The sequence below is a fragment of the Penicillium rubens genome (genome assembly GCF_028828025.1).
Source record: "Penicillium rubens strain IBT 27055 chromosome Unknown utg000004l_segment0_segment0, whole genome shotgun sequence".
Taxonomy (NCBI): Eukaryota; Fungi; Ascomycota; class Eurotiomycetes; order Eurotiales; family Aspergillaceae; genus Penicillium; species Penicillium rubens.
This window is the reverse complement of record NW_026890602.1, coordinates 248,263-269,888: the sequence shown is the minus strand read 5'-3', so window position 1 is coordinate 269,888 and position 21,626 is coordinate 248,263. Positions and strand designations below refer to the sequence as shown.

Sequence of the window (21,626 nt, the reverse complement as noted above, 5' to 3'; positions counted from 1 at the left end):
TGGATCGAATCGAATGAACCAATGCGGTCCGTAAGCGAGAATATATGGCCATTAAGCGAGGTATGCGATCGATGATACGCAGTCAAATACGGTAATGTACAGCCAAATATCACAAATACCAGGTTACTTTACAGTCCTCTTACGGATAACTATGTTTGTTTTCAGACTCAGTACTCGCTTAATGGCCACGGGCTCGCTTAATGGCCACATGTGTAGGTTGATTGCAGGCCGGTCTCTGGGGTCAGAACCGGTTAAATTTTCTTACTTATTCTTGTTTACTACAAAGGCTCGTTGGGCGAGGCCTTCACGAAGTATCTATTGAACCTATTGAGAAGGGGTCTTGGGTGTATGATCAGAGTGACAGAGGTCTATAATACTCCAGGCTGCGAATGCTTCTGCAACCAGTATTGTATGTATTCAGACTGAACTCTGATCCTTCAGTATTGGATCCGAGTTCTTACTATACACCTAAGTAACGCCGTGTGTGAGATATAAAGGCTCCACTCAATGTATATTGTGTACGGGCACCTACATGCGTATGGTCTGCTGTTGGAGAATCCCTATAGATCGGATGTCTCTTTATGTCATGGAGACCGAGCCTTTGCTAGTTTGCCATTTCTTTGTTAGATCAGGCTTTATAAACAGCCTTCTTTTCATAGATTTAACATCAGTTTCTTCTTCCTGATTTTCCCCGCTGCTAGTATCTGCATCTGCATCGTAGCCTCAACATCTGCTTAGGTGAAGATATCTGGGGAGAAGTCTCTGCCTGCATGCTATATTAGACCCCGGCGCTTTATAATCTAAGCCGATTGGCGGGTTTCAGTTGTACAGCTGGGCAAACGCAAGATGACACCCGTGGACATTTCCCGTAGCCTACCGCAATGCGCTCATAATGAGATAAGCCACCTATCCTGGACTACATATGTAGGTATAGGTGTAACTATTCCTGGCCATGTACATCTTCTATCGTCTGTGCCTTCACAAAGAAAATAAAATGACTGAAAGTCGTTCTAACCCCGAACATCATGTTGGGCGTAGCTTCCTCAGGGATATCCCTCTGTCGACTAAGAGGTATCGATATCAAGGGAAGGAGCACTTCCTTCGAACTAGAGATCTTGAATTTGATCGTTTCCAGCGTTCGAAACATGACACATCACAGTACATCCTCTTTGATATCGATGCTGATACCCTCAAAAGAGATTTCCTCGATCCTGACATCGAAGATAATTCCTTTACTTTCGACTCTTTCAATACAGAGGAAAATCTTCTCATAATCAAGATGCAAACCCAAGAACATGCGCAAGCGATCGAGGAGTTTGGGTACACAATCATGCGCCAGCTAGACGATATGGGACTTCGAGACGTCATACAGAAGTTCACAAAAGTGGAAGCATATAGCCAAGGCAAAGTCCCTGACCATGGCTGGGGTCCAAGGAGGCTGAACTCCGATCGTCGCCATAGGCCGACCATCGTCCTAGAAGTTGGGGTCTCGGAATCGCAACCCAAACTTGAGGCCGACGCTACCTTTTGGTTGGATCCAGCGCGAGGCAACGCGAACATCGCCTTGACGCCCAAGTTGAATCGAAAAAAGGCCCAGATAACGCTGGATAGGTATGAATGGGACACAGCCAACGGGGAAATAAACAGGGTGCAACGGATCCAGATGACCAAGGGTGGGAAAACGAAAAGGAAAATTACCGTTTCGAACGCCCCGTTGATTATCCCATTCGAGCAATTCCTAGAACGACCTACATCTTCCCCCGTCGAGAAGGATATTATAATCAAGGAGAGTGAGCTTCGGACAATCGCACGCAGTATCTGGGAAGTCCAACGCAAGTAAAGGAAATATTGCTTGACGTCCTCTTCCGCACTTCTGCCTCGTTCTCTATTTCATGGTTGGCTTGATGTAGCACGGGTTGCCATCAACAACATCCAAAGGCTGAACGATTCTTCGACCGGCGATCCGCGATGGAAGTTTCCCGAAATTGCCCTCTCGCGTAGACAGTCCCCAGCACCTGAATGTCCTGACCGAGCAAGCCGGGAGGCACCCTGATCCGCAACGACTCGGCTTGGATCGAATCGGTCGAACCAATGTGGTCCGTAAGCGAGAATATGTGGCCATTAAGCGAAGTATGAGATCAAAGATACACAGGCAATATAGTAATTTACAGCTGTATATAGGAAATACCAGGTTATTTACGCCTTCTTACGGATAACTATGTTCGTTTTCAGATTCAGAGCTCGCTTAATGGCCACATGTGTAGGTTGTTTACAGGTCTGTCTCGGGGGTTAGAACTGGTTAAATTTTCTTACTTATTTCTTGTTTACTGCAAAGGCTCGCCGGGTGAGGCCTTCACAAAGTATCCACCAAACGACCCTCAGCTTTACCGCGATCTTCCACGAGACACCAGTCAGATTGCCAAAGGGTGAAGTTGTTGTTGTCATAGCTAGATGGTAACGCTAGCATGATTATCATACTTCCAACCTTGGAAAACTGTTATTCAATGGCGCTATATATTCGGTGCAATTCCACCCCGAAGCGATCATCCAGCCATACTGGCACAATTAACGAGATAAAATCTGGTCGTCAGGTTAACGCGGGCGAGGCCCAGAGTGAGGCAATAGCTTGTGCCAACTTAAGAAATACATGGCTCAGGTAGTGGGTGGTCAGGTTGATTCCAAAATACGTTACTACCAGATGTGTCTTACACCGGCCGAACATCAAGCCTTGGAAACATTTGTCTCTTCTACGGAGGTTCCTAGACCGTCACCAGTAAACTTCCTTTAATATCTGAATTACTAGCGGGTATTTCATGCTCAATAATATGCAAAATGACGGCCAACACGATGGATTGATTTTCAGTTAGAATGTCATAGCTATATTCTGAGAGACCTACAGACTCATGTGCAACATTGGATATATTTCAGGATCCGCCTCTAGCAATGTTCACTGTGGTTATACGAATGACCCGTGTACTCATAATCCAGGAGACTAGATCTCCTTTCAACATCCAACAATGGAGTATCATCACAGGTTGCGCTGGCGGCGACGGAACCAAACATGCAAGAACAAAAAGTCAATAACGCCCACCGCTAGCATCGCGGAAATGACAGAGAATCCCATGATATACTTAGGGCCATCCTTTTCTGGGAACAGGTACTGTACGTTACCAGTTAGCTGTGTTGCCTAATAGGGATAATGTTTTGCTAAGATACGTACCGATCCGTAGATCTGTGCCAGATTACCCAGTGCATTCACCATAGCCAAAGCAACACCTCGGGCCTGGGGGTGCATCCCACCAAAGGCAGAGGAGGCGTAGGCCAGTGTACCTCCATTGGTGGCCCAAAGGCCGGATGCCATGAGAACCAGGAGAACGTATCGAGCTGTGAAATTGTACACAACACAGACAATAATCGAACATACCAGGGAAAATGTCAGCCAGCTAGCAATAATGACGCCACGCCAGTTGGGAACTTTGTCACTGAAGTAGGATGTGACACCGGTGGCGATAAACGCCACGCCATAGATTGGTACAGTCAATAAATTGATCTTCTTGGTGGATGCGTCTCCGAAAAGTCCTTGCACGAGGGTAGGGTAGAAGTACGTCAGGGTACTTGAACCGACGATGACCTATACAGGATGGCCTTATTAGTGATGTTCAAGACAAGGGCGAAAAAGGGCAGTTCGAACCATATATCCAATCACGAACGTCCAGGTGCGAAGGTCTCGGCAAGCGACTTTACAAGCACCCCAATTGCTTAGCTTCTCGGTATCCTCGGTGGTAGCAGTAACATTCTGAGTAGCCAGGCGCGCCACAGCGATCTGTCTCTCGCGATCAGAGAGACGTCGCGATGTACCTGGGAAATCAGGAAGAATGAAGAGGGAAATGATAGCAAAACCGACCGTGGCCGCGCCTTCAATAATGAACAGCCACCGCCAACCACGGATACCATGAACGCCCTCAAGGCCATCAACAATACCGGCAGCGATCAGGCCACCAAAGGCGCCTGACAGGACGGCCGCAGATATGAACACACCGAATCTCTTGGACTGTTCAGTTTGTTTGTACCATGATGACAGGAGAAGTATCACACCGGGTGCAAAGCCGGCCTCCACACATCCAAGAATGACTCGAAGAACGACCAGGTGGGTGAAATCGTTGATAGCAGCCATCACACAAGTCAATGCACCCCATAGAATCATGATTGATGGGAGAAAAATAGAGGGTCGGGATCGGCCCAGGGCAAGACTGCAGGGAGAGGGCGGTTAGCGGTTATGATCTGATGCAGAATACCAAGGATAGCATTGTCGTACTTGCTAGGCACCTCGAAAACCACGTATCCGACGAAGAAGACAACCAGGGCAATCGAATATTCATTGGATGACAAGCTGAGATCTACTTCCATACCAGAGATCTTCGCATTGCCGATGCTGTATACAAAACGACCGTTAGCACCCTGACAGAGCATAAGTCCTCTAGCTTTAACGTGTTGTCACTCACTTGGTCCTGTCCAGATAGGACAAGAGGTACATGACCCAGATAGTCGGCAGGAGGGTGAGGTCAATCTTCCTCACCAACGCCTTCTCCTCTTCTGGGCTGTACGAGACAGACTCGGCGATATTCACATTCTCAATCTCATGGGAGGAGACATCTTTCAGTTGGCTCTCGAAGTCGCGGTCCATGATGGCTTGTTGGGAAGAGCCGAAGTTTGGAGGAGTAAAGAATAAAATGCCAGGTTGGACATGGATCTCCTTATGGAATGTATATGTTCTACCCCCAATCCCGGATATACAAAGCTAGGGCTTTGGACCTGGGGGAATCCCAACATTCGCTCATCCGTCATGCTCATTTTTCCCATATCCACCCCCACAACTTTCCAAGCTCCGAATTCCCGCTCTCCACAGCCGGGGAACTCTATCCGATTGGCGTGTGTGGTGATCGTATCGAGGTCAGCGTGGAGCTTCTCATCCAGCACCAATCATGCCACCGGGAGGGTCTAATATTTTCCAACTCCGCAGAAGGGAATTTACCCCATGGGGAGTCAATACATACCGCAATGATCAGCATGTATTCCAGCACAGACATTGAATAAGCAGACAAGTGTAGCCCTCGCCAAACCCGGTGGGATTAACTACATACATATGTAGCTAATGTCAGAATCAGGAAAAAAGGCCTTGGGCACTATGGATGTAGGAAATATGCCGGTAGGGAACAAAGGAAGGAGAGAGAGTTTATGTTGGATTGGGAAAGAGCCGCCCGAGAGGCCCGTTCTGAGTTCTGCCTGAGGCACAAGTTGCAAAGGAAAGAGCCGACAGACAGGTCAGCTTGCATTAGTTCAACACCTTAGGTAGGTACTGTCTCCATAATATTCTGCTTCCTGGTTTTTCCTTCTCGTTATATTTGATTTCTGACCATTTCCAAGGCCCAACAAGCTTCGTATGAAGCTCAACTGTCTGGGGCTCAGCTCCACGTGGGTTTAGGACCCCCCCGCGCCTCGATGCGAGGGTCGATCTCGATCGGTCTAGGCATCGCATGGGGGTTGGACAGGGGCCTCGCTTCGAAGCCCTGGAGGACATGATCGCTTAATTTATTCTCGCGGACAATGACCGTGCGTCGGCCCGGGGTAGCAGTCCTCCATAATGCGTGGGGATCTTTGAACTGCCGCTTCAATCGATACACCTACGCGACTTCAATATACCGAGCTCTTCGGTATGTGTTTAGGCGATACCGGGGTCGCTTGGCTGAGCAGAAGGCCATGACAGACTTAAAAAGGTGCTGTCCCATTCCAATGGCTTATCAATTCTTCCACTTGTCCCTAAATTCTTACGGAAAACAAATACATCCTCAATAATGCCTCCAAGTATCCAAGACACCACCACAGGCGCTCCCGTCGCCGAAGTCGCAGCCCCAGCCCCCGCCTTCCTTGACACACAGCCAGGTCCAGACCATGACTGGAGAATCACCCTGAAGGACAAGGTCATTGCCATCACCGGCGCCAACCGAGGTATTGGTCTGGCCATTGCAGAGGTCTGCCTGGCCAACGAGGCAGCAGCCATCTTCAGTCTCGACGTGTTCGAACCCGGCGAGGAATTCGTCGCCCTGCAAAATGCCAACCCTAAGCGCTTATCTTACGTCCACTGCGACGTCACCTCCGAAGAGAGCGTCAACACCGCAATCGATGCTGTCATCTCCGCACGAGGCGCCATCCACGGCTTCATCGCAAACGCCGGAATGACGAAGCACCAGCCCGCGCTCGATTTCAGCCGCGCCCAGTTGGACCAACTGTTCAATCTCAACGTGTTTGGTGCCTACTTCTGCGCCACGACTGTGGCCCGCCGCTTCATTGAGCTGGGAATCAAGGGATCCATTGTCTTCACTGCTTCCATGACATCTTATCGTCCCAACCGTGCGGCTCCCTCAGCTCCTTACGGAGCTACTAAGGGTGCTGTGCGGAATATGACGCATACGCTCGCGATGGAGTGGGCCAAACATGGCATTCGTGTCAATTCTATCTCACCGGGCTTTATTAAAACTGCTATGACCTACTTTGTGAATCAGGCACCGGACTGGAACCTCAAGATGCAATACTATGGCGGCATGCCCAGATTGGCTGACCCCAAGGAGCTTGGCGGTGCCTACGTTTATCTGCTCTCTGACGGTGCATCTTACACTACTGGAATCGACATTCCGGTTGCTGGTATTGTCGGAGCGTGGTGAGGGAGGAGGTCCATAATAACAATGAAAGACATGATCTACGGATAACGAGCCGACGTGGGGTTCAATTGAGAATGAACGATAGTCCTTTTTGTATTTAGTCTCGGTCCATGAAAGGTCCGTGTTGGAATCAGCTCAATTAATATCCTTATAGAATACATAGCTCCCTTTGGAACTAATTTAGTCCGGAGAACCTTGCCTTGTCTCTGGTTCGCCAACTTTTGTGTTACAATTTACACCTGCCAGGCCGTTTGGAGTTTAGCAACAAGTCCTTTACCGGGGAATTTGCTGATCCTCAGCATTCTCTCTAAGATCCGGAGCAACTCGCGCTGCATTTCAGACGACCGAACGAACTGGCCAACTTCGGTCTTGTCAGTAGGGACGGAAACAAAATCAGGAGAGACATTTACCTCCAAACAAAGCCTGTACGTTAACAAAGGCTATTGCAGGTTCATGTTCTTGGCAAGCATTAGCGATGCCGCAAACCACCTTGACACTTTCACTGAGCTGTTTCTCCCGGAGGCAGTAGGCATTCAGGCCCCCCATTGAGGGTTGGTTCAGCAGCACAGTAGCTCTTGCAAAATGGTACATCTGCATAGCCCCTGCGTGGTTAGGCGGGTGAATCCATATAGACGGGAACACAGTATTTGAGCCAGAATCCGTGGCGACAGTGACCGGCTGGTAAGAAGCAGGGAGGACATTATGCCAGTCGTCGAGTGCGCGGAGAAGTCGGTCACCCTGGTGCGTTCTGTGTCTTGGGTCCTTATTCGCCGACATCCCATCCGATGCGGCATATTCTACACACTTGCCACAGATGTAGACTATCCTTGTTGCGAGCTCATCCGAGTCGAGCTCCTCGAGCTTTTTCCTAGCACGCCAGAAGGTGAGGGTTGGCCGTCCTGTCTGGAAAGCCGCCCAAATATCCTGCCGGAGCCATGCCCACCATACGGCTCGTCTCAAGCCGTCAACGGACTCGCCATCATTGTCCTGAGACCGCTGTATCCAGAAGGAGCCCCGCAAGTGTTGTTCCCAGTCGCCACTGGTCGAGGCGTTGTCGGCATCAAACATCTCATACATGCTGATCATGGTGGCTGTTGCCAAAATCTCACGGGATTCCGCATAGGGTGGGTAGAGTAAGGTTTGCGAGAGATATTGAAGCGTTTCGTAGTAATACTGTGTAGCTATGTGTACTGGAGCAGGATCTGACTCTGACGGCAGGTGGGTGACTGCAGCTAGCGAGGCTGGAGTATTCGCATTTTGAGTCGCATGCTCGCCTGATGCACGTTCACCCCGCCCAGGCATGAGGCCAAGAGACATATGCTTAGCCCCGACTGCCAGGAGGGACCTCAAAAGCCCCGTGTTTCGTAGTGCAAGATGCGGCACGACATTAGTGAAATGCCGAGCGGGATCAAACAAGTCCAGAATTGGCCCAACAATATCGATGAAGTATCGAAAGAACTTGAGGTCGAGTGTCGACAACTCTATCCTACTCGTCGTGTTCCAAGGCTGGGGTAATTGGTGGTAGTCTAATAAAGGGGATTCGATTCCGCCATCTCGACGTTCCAGGCCGAGTCGTTGTGGATCAGGGTGCCTCTCGGCTTGCTCGGACTGAGTCTCAGGACATTCAGGTGCTGGGGACTGTCTACGCGAGAGGGCAATTTCGGGAAACTTCCATCGCGGATCGCCCGTCGAAGAATCGTTAAGCCTTTGGATGTTGTTGATGGCATCCCGCGCTACCAGATCGAACCATTCACCGGGGGATATGTTGAGCAGGGGTATCTGGCTAAGTGAAAGTGGAGAACCCAAGAAGCTCGAGTCAATACTGGATAATCTTTGATCATTATCCAAGCAGTCATTCAGTGGCGTCTCACTCGAGCCGTTATTCTGGAGCGGGGCGAAAGCTTCAGCAGGGGCTGGGCAGGTATCTTGGAAGTAGGGTGCTGGACCAGAGCTCGGCTGTTGCCCCTGGGAACTATGCAGGTCCCCCTGGATGACATCTGCAACATTGGTATCGCTTCTCCCAGAACGTGAGTCTTCGTTCCTCTCCTCCCTTAGATCCGACTGAGCCCTTAGAGACTCAAACTCGGCCCTGGGTCCAGTCGCATGTCCCTGGTCACCAACCTGGGCGTACCGACAGGAACGGTTTGACTTGGAGCACCGTACGCAAGTGGGCTTACCGTCGTCACACTTCACGCGTCTCTCTCTGCATGTGAGGCTGATGTACGTGTGAGCGAGGTTGATATTCGCTTAGGGGGGCATTGCGAACAGCAGTATCCACTCACCATCCGGTTTTGGTTCTCAATCCGCGAGCCCGAGATAGCCTAACACGACGACGCCGGGTTCCCGTGGCATGGCCTTCTGATTCTTTTGCGTTAGTAACAGGCATCGAGGATACCTTCGTGGGTTTCGTCTCGATGCTGCCAAGGTCGTTAAAACATATCTCCCCGGAATTCATTACCCCGCCTTAGCCTGACCCACTTGGGGGTTGGGGGAAATCCGACCGTTCAATCACATTGGAATTCCCTCCTCCTTTTTTTTGTATTTAGCCTCAAAATCCAAATCTCTTTTTCTCCGGTACAATCGGAACCCGTGAGCTTTGGCAGAAAAGAAGAAGAATGAACTGAGGAGTTTCCAGGGTTCGGGATATAACCACTCGCTGTATGATCATGTGTTCTTTATGATGGCTACATACACGCACTGATACTAGTATGCCATATATATTTACAAAGGAAACATGGTTGTAGATGGGTATTATCGTGCCAATAATGTGTATCGCAATCCAGCTTTGCGGAATCTTGAATATATATACATCCGTACTCCGAAAGGACAAAATATACAGGACAAGAAACATCGGGAGTGGAATACATAATCATCAAGCAGACACTAGCAATACATTAGCCGGAGGATAATTGTCAGAGATCCCATGGTGAAGGCTTTTGTCTTTATGAACTGTTAATGCAGGTGCCAACAGGCCCACAAGACCGGCATCGGAAGCCATGCCGATAGTATAACGGCATTATCAAGTTATCAGATTGCCTGCATATCATGGGACCGTACGTTTAGCAACTGGGGCTGCTGTGACAAGCTGACCAATCCTGATCACCCCTTTTTCTACGGTATTGGAGACGGGGTTGCAGGTGGGTTCTCGAGACGAGGGCCATTGTCCTCGAAGCGAAGGATTATCCCCAACCACTATGACCACCATTCTTCAACAACAGGTTCGTGCAAAGTCGCCACTCTGTTCAATCGTCTTTCGTTAATTCAATGACAATATCGGATCCGAGTGATCCATGACTTCGTCTCGATGCCGAACATCCACGATCCAGTATTGGCGCACTCCATGGATTGTCGGGCACGCCATGGATATGGAGTGATGGCTTGAGTATAAGAATCGGCAGTCCGCTCGACTTTGTCCGCTAGCCTTTTGCAGCTTCCCATTACGAAGCGCTATTCTCAAAGTCATTTTTAGTGTCACAGTTAGCCGAACCTTACGCCATGGCACCTGCGCTAGAACTCCTCGAGAAGCCCGCACAGTACCTGCCAGTAAAGGCGGTCTCAGCGATCGGCAAAGGAGATGCTACTGGACTCAGATTAGAGAGCCCGGAGAAGCATGAGCGGGTGATGAATGTCTTCCGAGCTTTCATCGCTGATCTCTGCCAGCAGTATGGTGAAGGCCATGCTGGGTAAGTCGACGCCCTCTTCGGGAAAATCCCCTTGTTCACGGCGCAGCGCTAACTGGGCCTCGTCTACAGATCTCCAATGGGCATGGTTGCAATTGGCATTTCCCTGTATAAGTATGTCATGAAGTATTCTCCGAACAATTGCAACTACTTCAACCGGGACCGCTTCGTTCTCTCAAATGGTATGTCCTCTGTGTCCCTCCAGTTATCCACAGAAGCAACGCGACATGTAACCAAACTAACGTCATGATAGGCCACGCCTGTCTGTGGCAATACCTCTTTATGCACCTTGTTGGCGTCAAGAGCATGACACTCGAACAGCTCAAGTCTTACCACTCAAGCAAGCTCGACTCAGTCTGTCCCGGCCACCCTGAAATTGAGAATGAGGGCATAGAGGTCACAACTGGGCCCCTTGGCCAGGGTCTCGCCAGTGCTGTTGGCCTGGCCATGGCCACTAAGAACCTTGCCGCGACTTACAACAAGCCCGGCCATGAGCTAGTGAATAACATGACATGGTGCATGGTGGGCGATGCTTGCCTGCAGGAAGGTGTCGGTCTCGAGGCGCTGTCCCTCGCTGGTCACTGGAAGCTAAACAATCTCTGTGTTATCTTCGACAATAACTCAGTTACGTGTGATGGAACTGCAGATATCGCCAACACTGAGGATATCAACACCAAGATGCGGGCCACTGGCTTTAACGTAGTAGACGTGTACAACGGAAACTCGGATGTTGCTGGTAAGTCTCGGAGGTCTCTCAGCTTGGCGGTGAAGCTCTGCTAACAATATACACTAGAAATCACAAACGCTCTTCTTGCCGCTAAATTAAGCGACAAGCCCACCTTCCTCAACGTTCGCACTACTATTGGCTACGGAGCTGCCAAGGCCGGAACCGCTGACATCCACGGAGCTGCACTTGGAGTCGAGGAAGTGGCTAACTTCAAGAGGAGGTTTGGCCTCAACCCTGACGAGCATTTCCACATTCCTCAAGACGTCTATGACTTCTTCAGTGACATCCCTGGACGTGGTGACGCACACGAAGCGGGATGGCAAAACGCCCTGGTGAAGTATCAGAATGAAGATCCCGCTCTGGCGGCTGAATTTGCGCTCCGTGTCGCGGGCAAGATGCCCGAAGACTGGACCAAATGCATTCCCCGCACAGAAGACCAGCCTACTGCGCCAACAGCCACGCGAAAGTCAGCCGGGATAGTGACCAACAACCTTGCAGTGAATATCAATTCAGTCTTGGTCGGAACAGCGGATCTTACTCCCTCGGTCAATGTCGCCTACAAAAACAAAGTTGACTTCCAATCTGTGAGTACTTTATATTCAGCCTTCTGTCTCCGGTTGACGCGGGATATTAATGTAAAACTAGCCCGAACTCCAAACTGCTTGCGGCCTGAACGGAAACTACAGCGGTCGCTATATCCACTACGGTATCCGCGAGCACGCCATGTGCTCCATCTCCAACGGACTTTCTGCATTCAACAAAGGCACATTTATCCCCATGACGAGTACCTACTTTGTCTTCCACTTGTACGCTGCTGCCGGTGTACGCATGGCCGCGCTTCAAGGCCTCCAGCAGATCCACATCGCCACCCATGACAGCATTGGAGTCGGTGAGAACGGACCTACACACCAACCCATTGCCGTCGCCGCTCTCTACCGCGCGATGCCTAATGTTCTTTACATCCGGCCATGCGACGCAGAAGAAGTGGCCGGTGCCTACATTGCTGCCATCCAGGCCACTGAGACGCCTACTGTTATCTCACTCTCCCGACAGAGTCTGACACAATACCCCAAGAACTCTTCGCGCGAGGGCACGCTCAAGGGCGCATACGTCTTCGCCGAGGCTGAGGGCGATGATTTTGATGTTAGCTTGATCGGAGTCGGGTCTGAGATGGGCTTCGCGATGCAGACTAGGGAATTGCTGCTTAACGAGCATGGTATCAGGGCACGAGTCCTGTCCTTCCCTTGCACTAGGTTATTTGAGCAGCAGTCGCGGGAGTACAAACAATCGGTCTTGAAGTCGCGGGCTGGAAAGCCCACTGTTGTGATCGAGGCGTATCCGTCCAACGGGTGGGAGCGCTATGCTGATGCTTCGGTGTCGATGAACAGCTTTGGAAAGAGCCTTCCTTCAAAGGAGACATATGAGCACTTTGGATTTGCACCGGAGAGTATCGCACCTAAAGTCAAGGGCCTAGTGGAGGAAGTCAGGAGAGACGGCATCGGAATCTTGAGGGGTGACTTTAGGGATTTTAACGGTAGCCTTCGGATTGGTGTTGAGCATTAGACGATGTTATAAAGTATATGAATGATGTGTCTAGCTAATGAATACATATTTCTGCAATGACAAGCCCACACGATAGATTGCTTGTGCGGTGTGAGTGAGAAGTCAATATGGGATGTTGAGCTATAAGGGGTCCTTCCATGGAACCTTATATTTTGGTAAGGGACCTATTCTCGTCTCTCGGGAAGGTACTACCTACTTTGTTGCTATCTGAATCCTACCTGGCAGCTACCTATGTCCACTCCCTACACGTAGGGAAATATAATCTTGGAATCTAATCACAAATCAATAAACCCAGTACATAGGCTCTACGGAAGCGCCAGGCGTACCTTTAAGCATGGTTTAATATGGGAGGCAATAACTCGAAAGCCAATCACAAGTGGACCGTTGTGTTTTGTCCTGGCGCTGCCGCCAGATAGTCTGCTGGCTTCATCCCCAGGGGTTGCCCGGGGCAACCAGCTATGCTGCTTCCTTGCGCGGTGGTATATTGTATTACAATTGTAAATTTTGAGATAATGGAGCTATGCCTCCCATCACCTTTTCCGCCTTGTGTTTTGGAAAGCTCTCGTAGTTTGGAATAGAAATCGGATTCCGCATCATCAAGCCCATTCCAGTTTAGGAGACCCACAGTCCGGCCCGTCCCGGCGCTAACAGGCGAGAACCGTCGATCATTAGTATCCAGTCTGTACAATATTTCCAGGGCAGGCAAGCTTGAATTGTGAATTTCGTGTTTGAGGAAGGGACTGAAGTTTTGGAAAAGCTGTATAAGCTGTATAAATCGAGCCTGTTCCTGTCTGGACCAAGTGTGAGATGATTGCATTCATTAGTAATTGTCTCGAGGCACACATGCACGTGCTACGGGACATTTTGTGCCCCGTATTTGTGACTGCCGTTAGCCCGAACTCGAGGATCGCAATGGGATGGCCGAATCACCAACTATTGCGACACTCCATATCGACAAAGATCCTGCAGAAACCGGATCTGGGTAGTCGAGATTCCAATAGCAACCGATGAGTAAGCATCATAACAGTACACTCCAGGGCTTTTCAGGTGCACAATGGGGAGCAGAGCCCCGTGCCGAAGGTCACATGGGCTCAAGACTATAGCCGTTTAACAATTCCAAATACGCGTAACCTTTCTTTCGGCCCGGGGGGAGATAGTTAGCCTATCAACATTGGATTGTTGCAATATTTACTGCCGTGAGTAGTTGCCGTGTCTCAGATAAGCCCCGCCTAGTCCTAACAGTGGCAGCAAGATGACGCAGGTCGGGAGGTGGATGCGTGTCGATGCAGACCACAGCTCTTGGCAATTACCTTCATGGTTAATTCAACCACAGAACACATGGTAGTCTAGAAGCTAATCAGTATCAACTGTTGAAATGGCGTGATAATAACATGTATGCTGCACTACTGTACCTACCATATTCGGTTAGTGTAGCCTCCAGTATATGCGACGGCCTCGCGTGGCTCTCACGGGGGAATATTAACCAATAACAGAGGAGCTCAATATTAATGTGGGGCAAAGGGGCACAATGTACATCTATTTCTTGTTTGTATGATCACTCGACCAGGTCAAGTCACATCAAGCTTTTCCTTGAAGTTACAGTTTGTTGATGTTTCTGGCTGCAACAATACCGAATTGCGTCTTCCTATGGCCAAGAGGGGATGGATGGAAGGCCTAGGTTCCATCGTTTGCCGTAAGGAACCTTTTTGATCGGGTTCAAGGTATCATGCCGGGGAGGTGTAAGTCGATGTGTGAGATTTCCGGCGGTTTGGTTCTACCTGGTCTATCTGTAACCCAACCCGTTTTCTAATACGCCTAAGTAGTCATGGCCATAGATCCTTATTGCCTTATCAAAGCCTGTATCCAAATAAAGGTACCAGCGTTTTATAAGCTCTTCAAAAATGGAAGATGCTCCAAACCCATCAAGCACCGTAGATATCATACTGATTTTGTGTCGGAGATTGAAAAGAATGCTTGAAACAAGCCAATGACACAATTAATGCCCCGTACATTTTGGTTTATCACAACTGCTTTGTGCTACACTCTCTTGGCTCCACTAGACCGAGAATCACCTCTTGCCTCCAGTTTAACCTGTCGTGTGGTAGGTGTGATTTGAAATACCAATTCCAAATCACTGTCCACGTGCTGCATGTGCTGCAGTTGAGAACGATATGTAACAGCCAGTCGGCTTAGCGTATCCAAACAACAACCTGCCACACTATGTTAACAATCCGAAGCTGTCCCTTGATGAGCAACTAACCAATTCGGCTAACAGACCCAACACCAGAATGACAGATCGTCCAACTTCTGATCAACAATTGACAAACATGGCTAACCGGTTGGCACATCCTACCACCATCCAGCTTATCTATACTACCCAAATGGCGTGATTACAAGGCTAACGGCGCAGTCCACGCAGGGACGGAAGTTTATTCAAAGCTATCAAGATCATTAGCCGTTTACCCTTGACAAAACACCATTTGGTTACCTGAAAGATGTGAGGGAGTCATGGGTATAGAGTCATTTAGGATGTAGTGCTGATCACACCATATGCGGGAGATCCTCGTCGGGCCTCATCGCCGAAGAGGAGCGGACTTTGCACAAGTACAAATTATCAAATGTAGAAGATCACGAAACAAGCTTTCTACTAGGGTGGGTGCCTGGCGAAACAAGCAATCAATCTATAATTGCCGATGGTTGAGCGACTCAGCCTCGATTGCACTCAATGGTCTAGGTCAATGCCTATAAATACCCACTACAAATACCTGTCTCATTGACTGATGTGAACTTGTTCTTCCTGGTGATATAGTAGTATCAGGGCATCAAGACTCTGTTTTACTCTTCAAATATGTCGGGCTCACGACAACAGCCAGGACTGGTGAGACAATAGCCACCTAATTTATAAAGTCTCTCTCAGAGCTGATAACCTAGGCTTGCGAGGAATGCCGCAAAAAGAAGCTTCGATGCAATAGGCGACGACCTCAATGTGACCAATGCGAGGACTCGGGCACAGCGTGCCTCCTCAATCAAGTTCGCTCACCACGGGGACCTAAGAAAGGGCATCTCAAGGCTTTGCGCAACCGCATTGGTTTGTTAGGTGCTCTCTATGCACATTCTCTGCTAATTTCATTTTTAGCCACTCTCGAAAGCATCATAAATTGTGATCAGGGCAATCTCGGTCCCAAGGAGGTATTGGACGGCAATGAGAAATACAACGACGAGACCGCTCAAATGCTCAGTCCACCCCAAGACTATATCCCCAATGTCACGAAGACCGAATGTCATGATATCCCCTACTCGATTGATGCATCAGCAATAACCTCGCCTATTATACCGATGACTCCACCTAATAATGAGAGCTCAGATATGATAGAGGCAGATCTGTACGCAAAGCTTACTTTCCGAATCCGGACATATCTAACAACAAGTGAAGGGACCAACTATATTTCGACAGAGTACATCCCGTCGCGCCAATGCTCCACCAAGGCCGGTACTTCTCCTGGTCACAGAGATTCAACAAACCACCCTCTTACATCTGCCTGCAATTTGCAATGTGGGCACTTGCAGCGGCCTCGTCCGCCCATTTACAGCACATGCGGGAGTCTCTCTATACCCGTGCGCGGTCCGGCATTGAAGCTCTCGACCGAGATATTGAATCTAGCAGTGCGGCCTGTCTCCAGGCAGCCCAAACATGGCTTCTTCTAACGCACTACGAATTTCGTTACATGGGCTACCGCCGAGCCTGGCTTACAGCAGGACGCGCCTTTCGCATTATCCAACTTGCCAAATTACACGAAATTGATCGGCTCAATGACGTTAGCATGAACATGGCACATCCCGAAGCATGGGCCGAGGCCGAGGAAAAGCGACGGACCTACTGGCTGGCATATTGTCTAGACCGCTTCCTCAATATCTCTGAAGAGTGGCCTCTAAGTCTACACGAGGAAGCAGTAAGCAACAACTCCCTTTTCATTTTTTTCTATAGAATACTCCGAGCGACACTGACATCTAGTTCAGCTCTGCGTATACCTCCCCGTATCGGAGTCAGATTTCCAACACAGCAGACCAGTCATTATGGACTCCTTATATGACGAGATCGAGACCTCCGGACAGAAAATGCTACCGCCTTTCGCGGAGACAATCGTCCTGATCACGCTATGCTGGCACAGCGTTGCATTCCAGCGAGCCGCGCATGGTGGCAAAACATCTCCGAGCGACGGAGATACCTGGAAGCGCCATACCCGGCTGTACCAAATGGTACAACAGCGGCTGATGCTGGTCTCACTACCCCCATCCTCGCCCGAACTCCACGACCCTATGCGCCTCTTCACAAACATGCTCGCCAATGCCGCCGTGATATGGTTCTACAACATAATGGAGGCCCTGCAGGTGGAAATTAATGATGAGATCATTTTGGTTCCCCTCTACTCCGCGTACGAGATAGTAGGTTTGGCGAAGCCGCTCACCCGATCCAGCTTTTTCAAGGTGAGACCATCATCCCCTTTCCTCCCGTGAATTGAGAGTGGCTTTCTGTCTCACACTGTTGCACAGGCGCATGCATTTTCTCCCATGTTACTCTATCTCTCGGCAAAGTTTCTCAAGGCACATGCCGATCAACTGAGTACATGTCTCTCCGCGTCGGAGGATAACCATCAAAAGCTGGAGGATTTGAGAAAGGCATTGCGAGTTTTGCAAGGTGGGAATAATTTAGCTATGAGCTACTTGGAGCTGCTTGACTCGGACTCAGAATCCTTGCATAAATTGTGCAACCTGTCGACCGTTCAAGGGTGTACTATGTCCGAAGTGACAGGTCAGCCGGAGCCACCTTTCTTTCTGGATATAATGAATCTTTTTTAGCTCGTATCGAGAACTGGTGGCTTTGCGAACACTTCTCTTTTTGTATTATTCCTGGGTATTATATTGATGCGTGTACAGATGTAGTATTCAAGTGGTCAATCTCTTTGAATCAAGTGCCATTCATTACTTTTCATCACAGAGGGGGGATACCAGGGTAGTCTTGATAATGCATTCACTTAAACACAGGTATGGCCTTGATTCTCAATACTATTCACTTTCTTACATTGAAACCTGCACCTGAATGGCTAGATTGAAATGGGATTGTATTGGCCATGACTGAGTAACATTACCTAGATAGCAGTGATCGGGTGATTATCCCGTAGATCCTGCGTGTAGACTTTGTGCACTTTCAGGCGAGAAAAATAAGAGCAGCACCGGGAGACTTGCTCGGCTGCTTCACTAGAGAGGTCCTTGAGGAGACAATGAGACAATCGACACCATGGACTATCCGATATCAGCTCGAGACAAATTCAAAGCGAGACAACAACCTTCTGAGCAGACACACCCCTCATGTGACAGTCCATAGCACTCTGGATTCGGTCCAGACCCTTCCCCACAACACGCGGCTTGGGAGCGGCGACAAATACCCCAGCTGCAAGAGCTCCGGGGAGGAATTCGTTATAAACCATAGCGCCAAGCTCGGTATGGGCCGCAGAGGTATCGGAAATGAACTTGGTTTTCACACCACAGCGTTTCGTCCAGATCTTAATCCTGAGGTTCGAGCGCATTGAGGCTGCCATAGAACGAACCTTCTGGAAGATTGTGGTTGGGATGCTTTCCGGGAATGGGAACTTGGCGCGGGCCACCAACTTCGAACCGATCGACCGCGCGAGAATCGCCATGCAAGGTTCAGTCGAGTTCTTTCCGATAGCAATAGCGCCAACAACTCTCTTGTGATGGCAAAGTTCGATGATCGAGAAAACCGAGAAGACGTCGCGATTATCAAAGACCGCAGATGCGCCAAGACTAGTGATATATTGAAAGTTATTGGGAGCGCATGTGGCGATAACCTCGTAACCAGCTGCTGCGGCTAGCTGGATGGCGTTGCAACCGACGCTGGTCGATCCACCCCAGACCAGGACCACTTCAGGAAGCCAGTCTGGGCCCGTACCAAGCGGGACACCAGGGCGATTGAGGTTGAGGTAGTCCTCATGGAACAAGGCAGTCGCGGCAGTTGAGAAACCGAGTGGAACAACGCAAGCCTCTTCGAAAGAGAGCCAATCGGGAATCGTTGCGGCCATGTTGTCATTGATCACGGTGTAGTGTTGGAAAGCACCTTCAGACGACTTGTTGACGGCCGGATCCATGGAGAGGGCGTGAGCAAGAACCCGATCACCAACCTTGAAGCGACTAACCATGTCTCCAACCTGCACAACTTCACCGGCACAATCGTTTCCGAGCACGAAGGGGTACTTGATCCGGGGGGCCATCATGTTGCCCTCCAACTGCTTGGTACATTCAACGGTATTGATAGCCACAGCACCATTCTTGACAACGATTTGGTGGGGGGATGGAGGTGTGTACGGTGCCGCGCATACCATGAGAGGACGAGCCGATCTGCCAGTAAGCCACGCAGCCCGGTTAGAAGGAGCCCGCTTGTGGGGGTAGACATCTTGCTTGGGGACATCCTGTACGAAGGCATCTGAGAAATCCTCCGTGACATCCTGGTTGGAGATACCCTGGTTCGAGATATCCTGGTTAGAAGCCATTGTGGTGATTAAGGGAGAGGAATAACGATACAATTCTAAGGAATCGATGCGCAAAGATGGAAAAAAAAAAGAGAAGAGCAGAAAATCGAAGAATCCAGGTCAACTGAGAATCCGACGCGTCGCGTCTAGCCGTCTAGGCGTCTACTGCGATGCTAAACAACCTAGGAAACATGCAAGATGGAAGAGGAAAGAGCGAGGAGAAAAGAGAAGGAGCGACGGCCACGGTGGAATTATGTGCAATGCTCCCATGGATGTGAAATATAAGAAGCATATGTCTATGAGTCGAGGATCTTACACTAGACATGGTTTATAAAAGCCACAAACTGCATGAAGACATAGCTGGAATGGATATATCAAGATTTGCCATAAAATGACATACGGATATGTAGCATCATGTCAAGGTGTATCCTGAATGCGAAATAGCATTGGTAAAACTCCATAACTACACAATCTGGTGTAGAGAGGTCTCATAGAGACGCCAATCATGTAAGAAAACGAAGCAATACCTAGAGTAGATGAAAGGTTGGCGACGATGTCCACTTATCAAACTTCCTTGCGTCGTGCTTCCTCGGGCCAAGCCTCCATTTCGAGAGGGTTTCTGGTGCAATGAAGCAGCACATCCCTGGTGGCCATGGTAGCTTCCAGCGCACTGTTGCCATGCCTAGGTATCTCTATAGATTAAACAACCCTCTTCAAATGGAAAAACCAGATAGCATGGTAACTTTGAAATGAAACCCCCATTTAACCCCCCTCCCCCTCCCCCTCCCCCAAATCCGATTAGAGCCTTTTGTCATAGTGAAATCATGATAAACATTCACTATAAACTTAGGATCTTTGAGATCGGGAGCCAGGTTTTGAATAAACACTTGGTAGCGGGGGTTGTTTTATCCGGCTTTCCAGGGACGAGCGAGAAGATACCCATCCAGCATACGCGTCTTTGGTTGACTACACGAATCAGCAACAATGAAACGACCCCGAACCACAAGCGAAACTCACCTGCGAGAGCTTTGTGCCGGCAAGAGGATGTCCACGGCGGTGTGCTTTGGTAAAGTTATCGAAGGACGCGACCAAGTGTCGCACACTCGCCGCAACGCCGTCGATTAGGTCCCGGGGAAGGAGAAACTCGGACTCGCCTTCCTCACCCAGGCCAAAACCTCCCTCGGTGTTCATCCAAAACTGTTCAGCCCAAGATAGGCACGCGAGCAGTTCCACCCGATTTCCTTCGATCCCCTCGGGGACCTAGGCAATGTCAGTACAAATCGGTTGCGAAACGGGACAGCAACGCGCGTGATAACATACCGTCTCGCAGGGTTTGTGGAGAAGCCGTTGAGAACTATCTTAGGTGGTAAGACTACATCTCGCTAGTGTATTTCGAAGAGTGTATCCTTGAAACGACGAACCTTTGTGGATTATTGTTTCCATACTAAATGTTGTCGAGAACTTCAATCGCTTAAAATTCCCTTGCCATGATAATAAGCCATACTCCGCACGAAGAAGTTCATGTTAGCGTCCGGTGTGTGTGTATGACGGTCGAAAAAAGGAATCGAACGGTCAAAAGAGGAAATCTGGATCGGAGACGAACGGTCTGATGGCGGTCGGCAAATTTGAACGGTCTACAAAAGGACGGTCAGGTGTCCGAACGGCCTTTGTTGAAGCTTCCCATCTGAGGAAGATCGACACTTTGGTTATTGACAACGGCATCTTGCTTTATATGCTTTGGTTTGACTGCAAGGCAGCTTTGGAAGAGGATTCAGCCATTGTGGCTGATAAAAATGAATATAAATATAAGGATGAAGATGAAGATCAACACAGCTTTTGGCTGGTCAAAAATGAAGATGAAGATGAAGACAGTTCTCAATGTGAGACACTGCCCATAACACCGATTTTTAATTTTGTCGCACACAGATAGTACCCCCGTTTGAGATACTCTGTTCGACGAAGAAGTGAGAGATATAGCCATTTTGCTATTCTCAACCAAAATCTCCAACGGTGCTCCACTGCAGGGAGATGCTCGTCAGATGAAGGCTTGGATCTTTGTTTGATCTAGCAAAGGGGAAAGGTTGAGGGCCTCATAACCTGGTGAGGCCACGAAACAAGAGAGATGGAGGGAAAATCGTGAAGAAGAGAGGTGATGATGCATCTATGGAAAGGAGGCGGTATATGAAGCCTCTGAGATGACACACGAGACAAACTAGGCAAATGCTCAGTCTGCAAAGAGACAAACGCATACATGCACACATTGCATGTATGCATATATGTCAACAAGGACACTATAGGAAGGGTCCTTGTCGCTAGAAAGATTGATATGTCTGCAAAGGGCCAGAAGGAGAGAGAGAGAGAGAGAAAAGAATGAATGAATTCTGCGGTGATTGGC

At 49.3% G+C, this 21,626-nt stretch overlaps 7 protein-coding genes across 7 annotated transcripts; 4 read left to right on the top strand and 3 right to left on the bottom strand.

Moving 5' to 3' along the window:
- Window positions 1–994: 994 nt before the first annotated feature.
- On the top strand, window positions 995–1,840 carry N7525_010051 (uncharacterized protein; the record flags this gene model as incomplete). Its single annotated transcript, XM_002560294.1, has 1 exon — window positions 995–1,840. One exon carries the CDS (start codon window positions 995–997, stop codon window positions 1,838–1,840), a length of 846 nt encoding a protein of 281 aa, XP_002560340.1.
- Window positions 1,841–3,028: 1,188 nt separating this feature from the next.
- N7525_010050 (uncharacterized protein) lies at window positions 3,029–4,684 on the bottom strand (the record flags this gene model as incomplete). The annotated part of the gene is made up of 5 exons (XM_002560293.1): window positions 3,029–3,160; window positions 3,221–3,631; window positions 3,692–4,250; window positions 4,316–4,432; window positions 4,503–4,684. 5 exons carry the CDS (start codon window positions 4,682–4,684, stop codon window positions 3,029–3,031), a joined length of 1,401 nt encoding a protein of 466 aa, XP_002560339.1.
- A 1,168-nt stretch (window positions 4,685–5,852) lies between these two features.
- N7525_010049 (uncharacterized protein) lies at window positions 5,853–6,719 on the top strand (the record flags this gene model as incomplete). The annotated part of the gene is made up of 1 exon (XM_002560292.1): window positions 5,853–6,719. One exon carries the CDS (start codon window positions 5,853–5,855, stop codon window positions 6,717–6,719), a length of 867 nt encoding a protein of 288 aa, XP_002560338.1.
- Window positions 6,720–6,949: 230 nt separating this feature from the next.
- Window positions 6,950–9,102, bottom strand: N7525_010048 (Zn(II)2Cys6 transcription factor; the record flags this gene model as incomplete). The annotated part of the gene is made up of 3 exons (XM_002560291.2): window positions 6,950–7,077; window positions 7,127–8,931; window positions 8,999–9,102. The coding sequence occupies 3 exons, from the start codon at window positions 9,100–9,102 to the stop codon at window positions 6,950–6,952; spliced, it is 2,037 nt and encodes a 678-aa protein (XP_002560337.2).
- Window positions 9,103–10,211: 1,109 nt separating this feature from the next.
- On the top strand, window positions 10,212–12,686 carry N7525_010047 (transketolase family protein; the record flags this gene model as incomplete). Its single annotated transcript, XM_002560290.1, has 5 exons — window positions 10,212–10,399; window positions 10,469–10,578; window positions 10,650–11,132; window positions 11,190–11,707; window positions 11,769–12,686. The coding sequence occupies 5 exons, from the start codon at window positions 10,212–10,214 to the stop codon at window positions 12,684–12,686; spliced, it is 2,217 nt and encodes a 738-aa protein (XP_002560336.1).
- A 2,848-nt stretch (window positions 12,687–15,534) lies between these two features.
- On the top strand, window positions 15,535–17,543 carry N7525_010046 (Zn(II)2Cys6 transcription factor; the record flags this gene model as incomplete). The annotated part of the gene is made up of 6 exons (XM_002560289.2): window positions 15,535–15,564; window positions 15,618–15,774; window positions 15,823–16,069; window positions 16,120–16,636; window positions 16,704–17,171; window positions 17,238–17,543. The coding sequence occupies 6 exons, from the start codon at window positions 15,535–15,537 to the stop codon at window positions 17,541–17,543; spliced, it is 1,725 nt and encodes a 574-aa protein (XP_002560335.1).
- A 470-nt stretch (window positions 17,544–18,013) lies between these two features.
- Window positions 18,014–19,252, bottom strand: N7525_010045 (zinc-binding alcohol dehydrogenase family protein; the record flags this gene model as incomplete). Its single annotated transcript, XM_061214943.1, has 1 exon — window positions 18,014–19,252. The coding sequence occupies one exon, from the start codon at window positions 19,250–19,252 to the stop codon at window positions 18,014–18,016; it is 1,239 nt and encodes a 412-aa protein (XP_061067455.1).
- Between the last annotated feature and the right edge of the window lie 2,374 nt (window positions 19,253–21,626).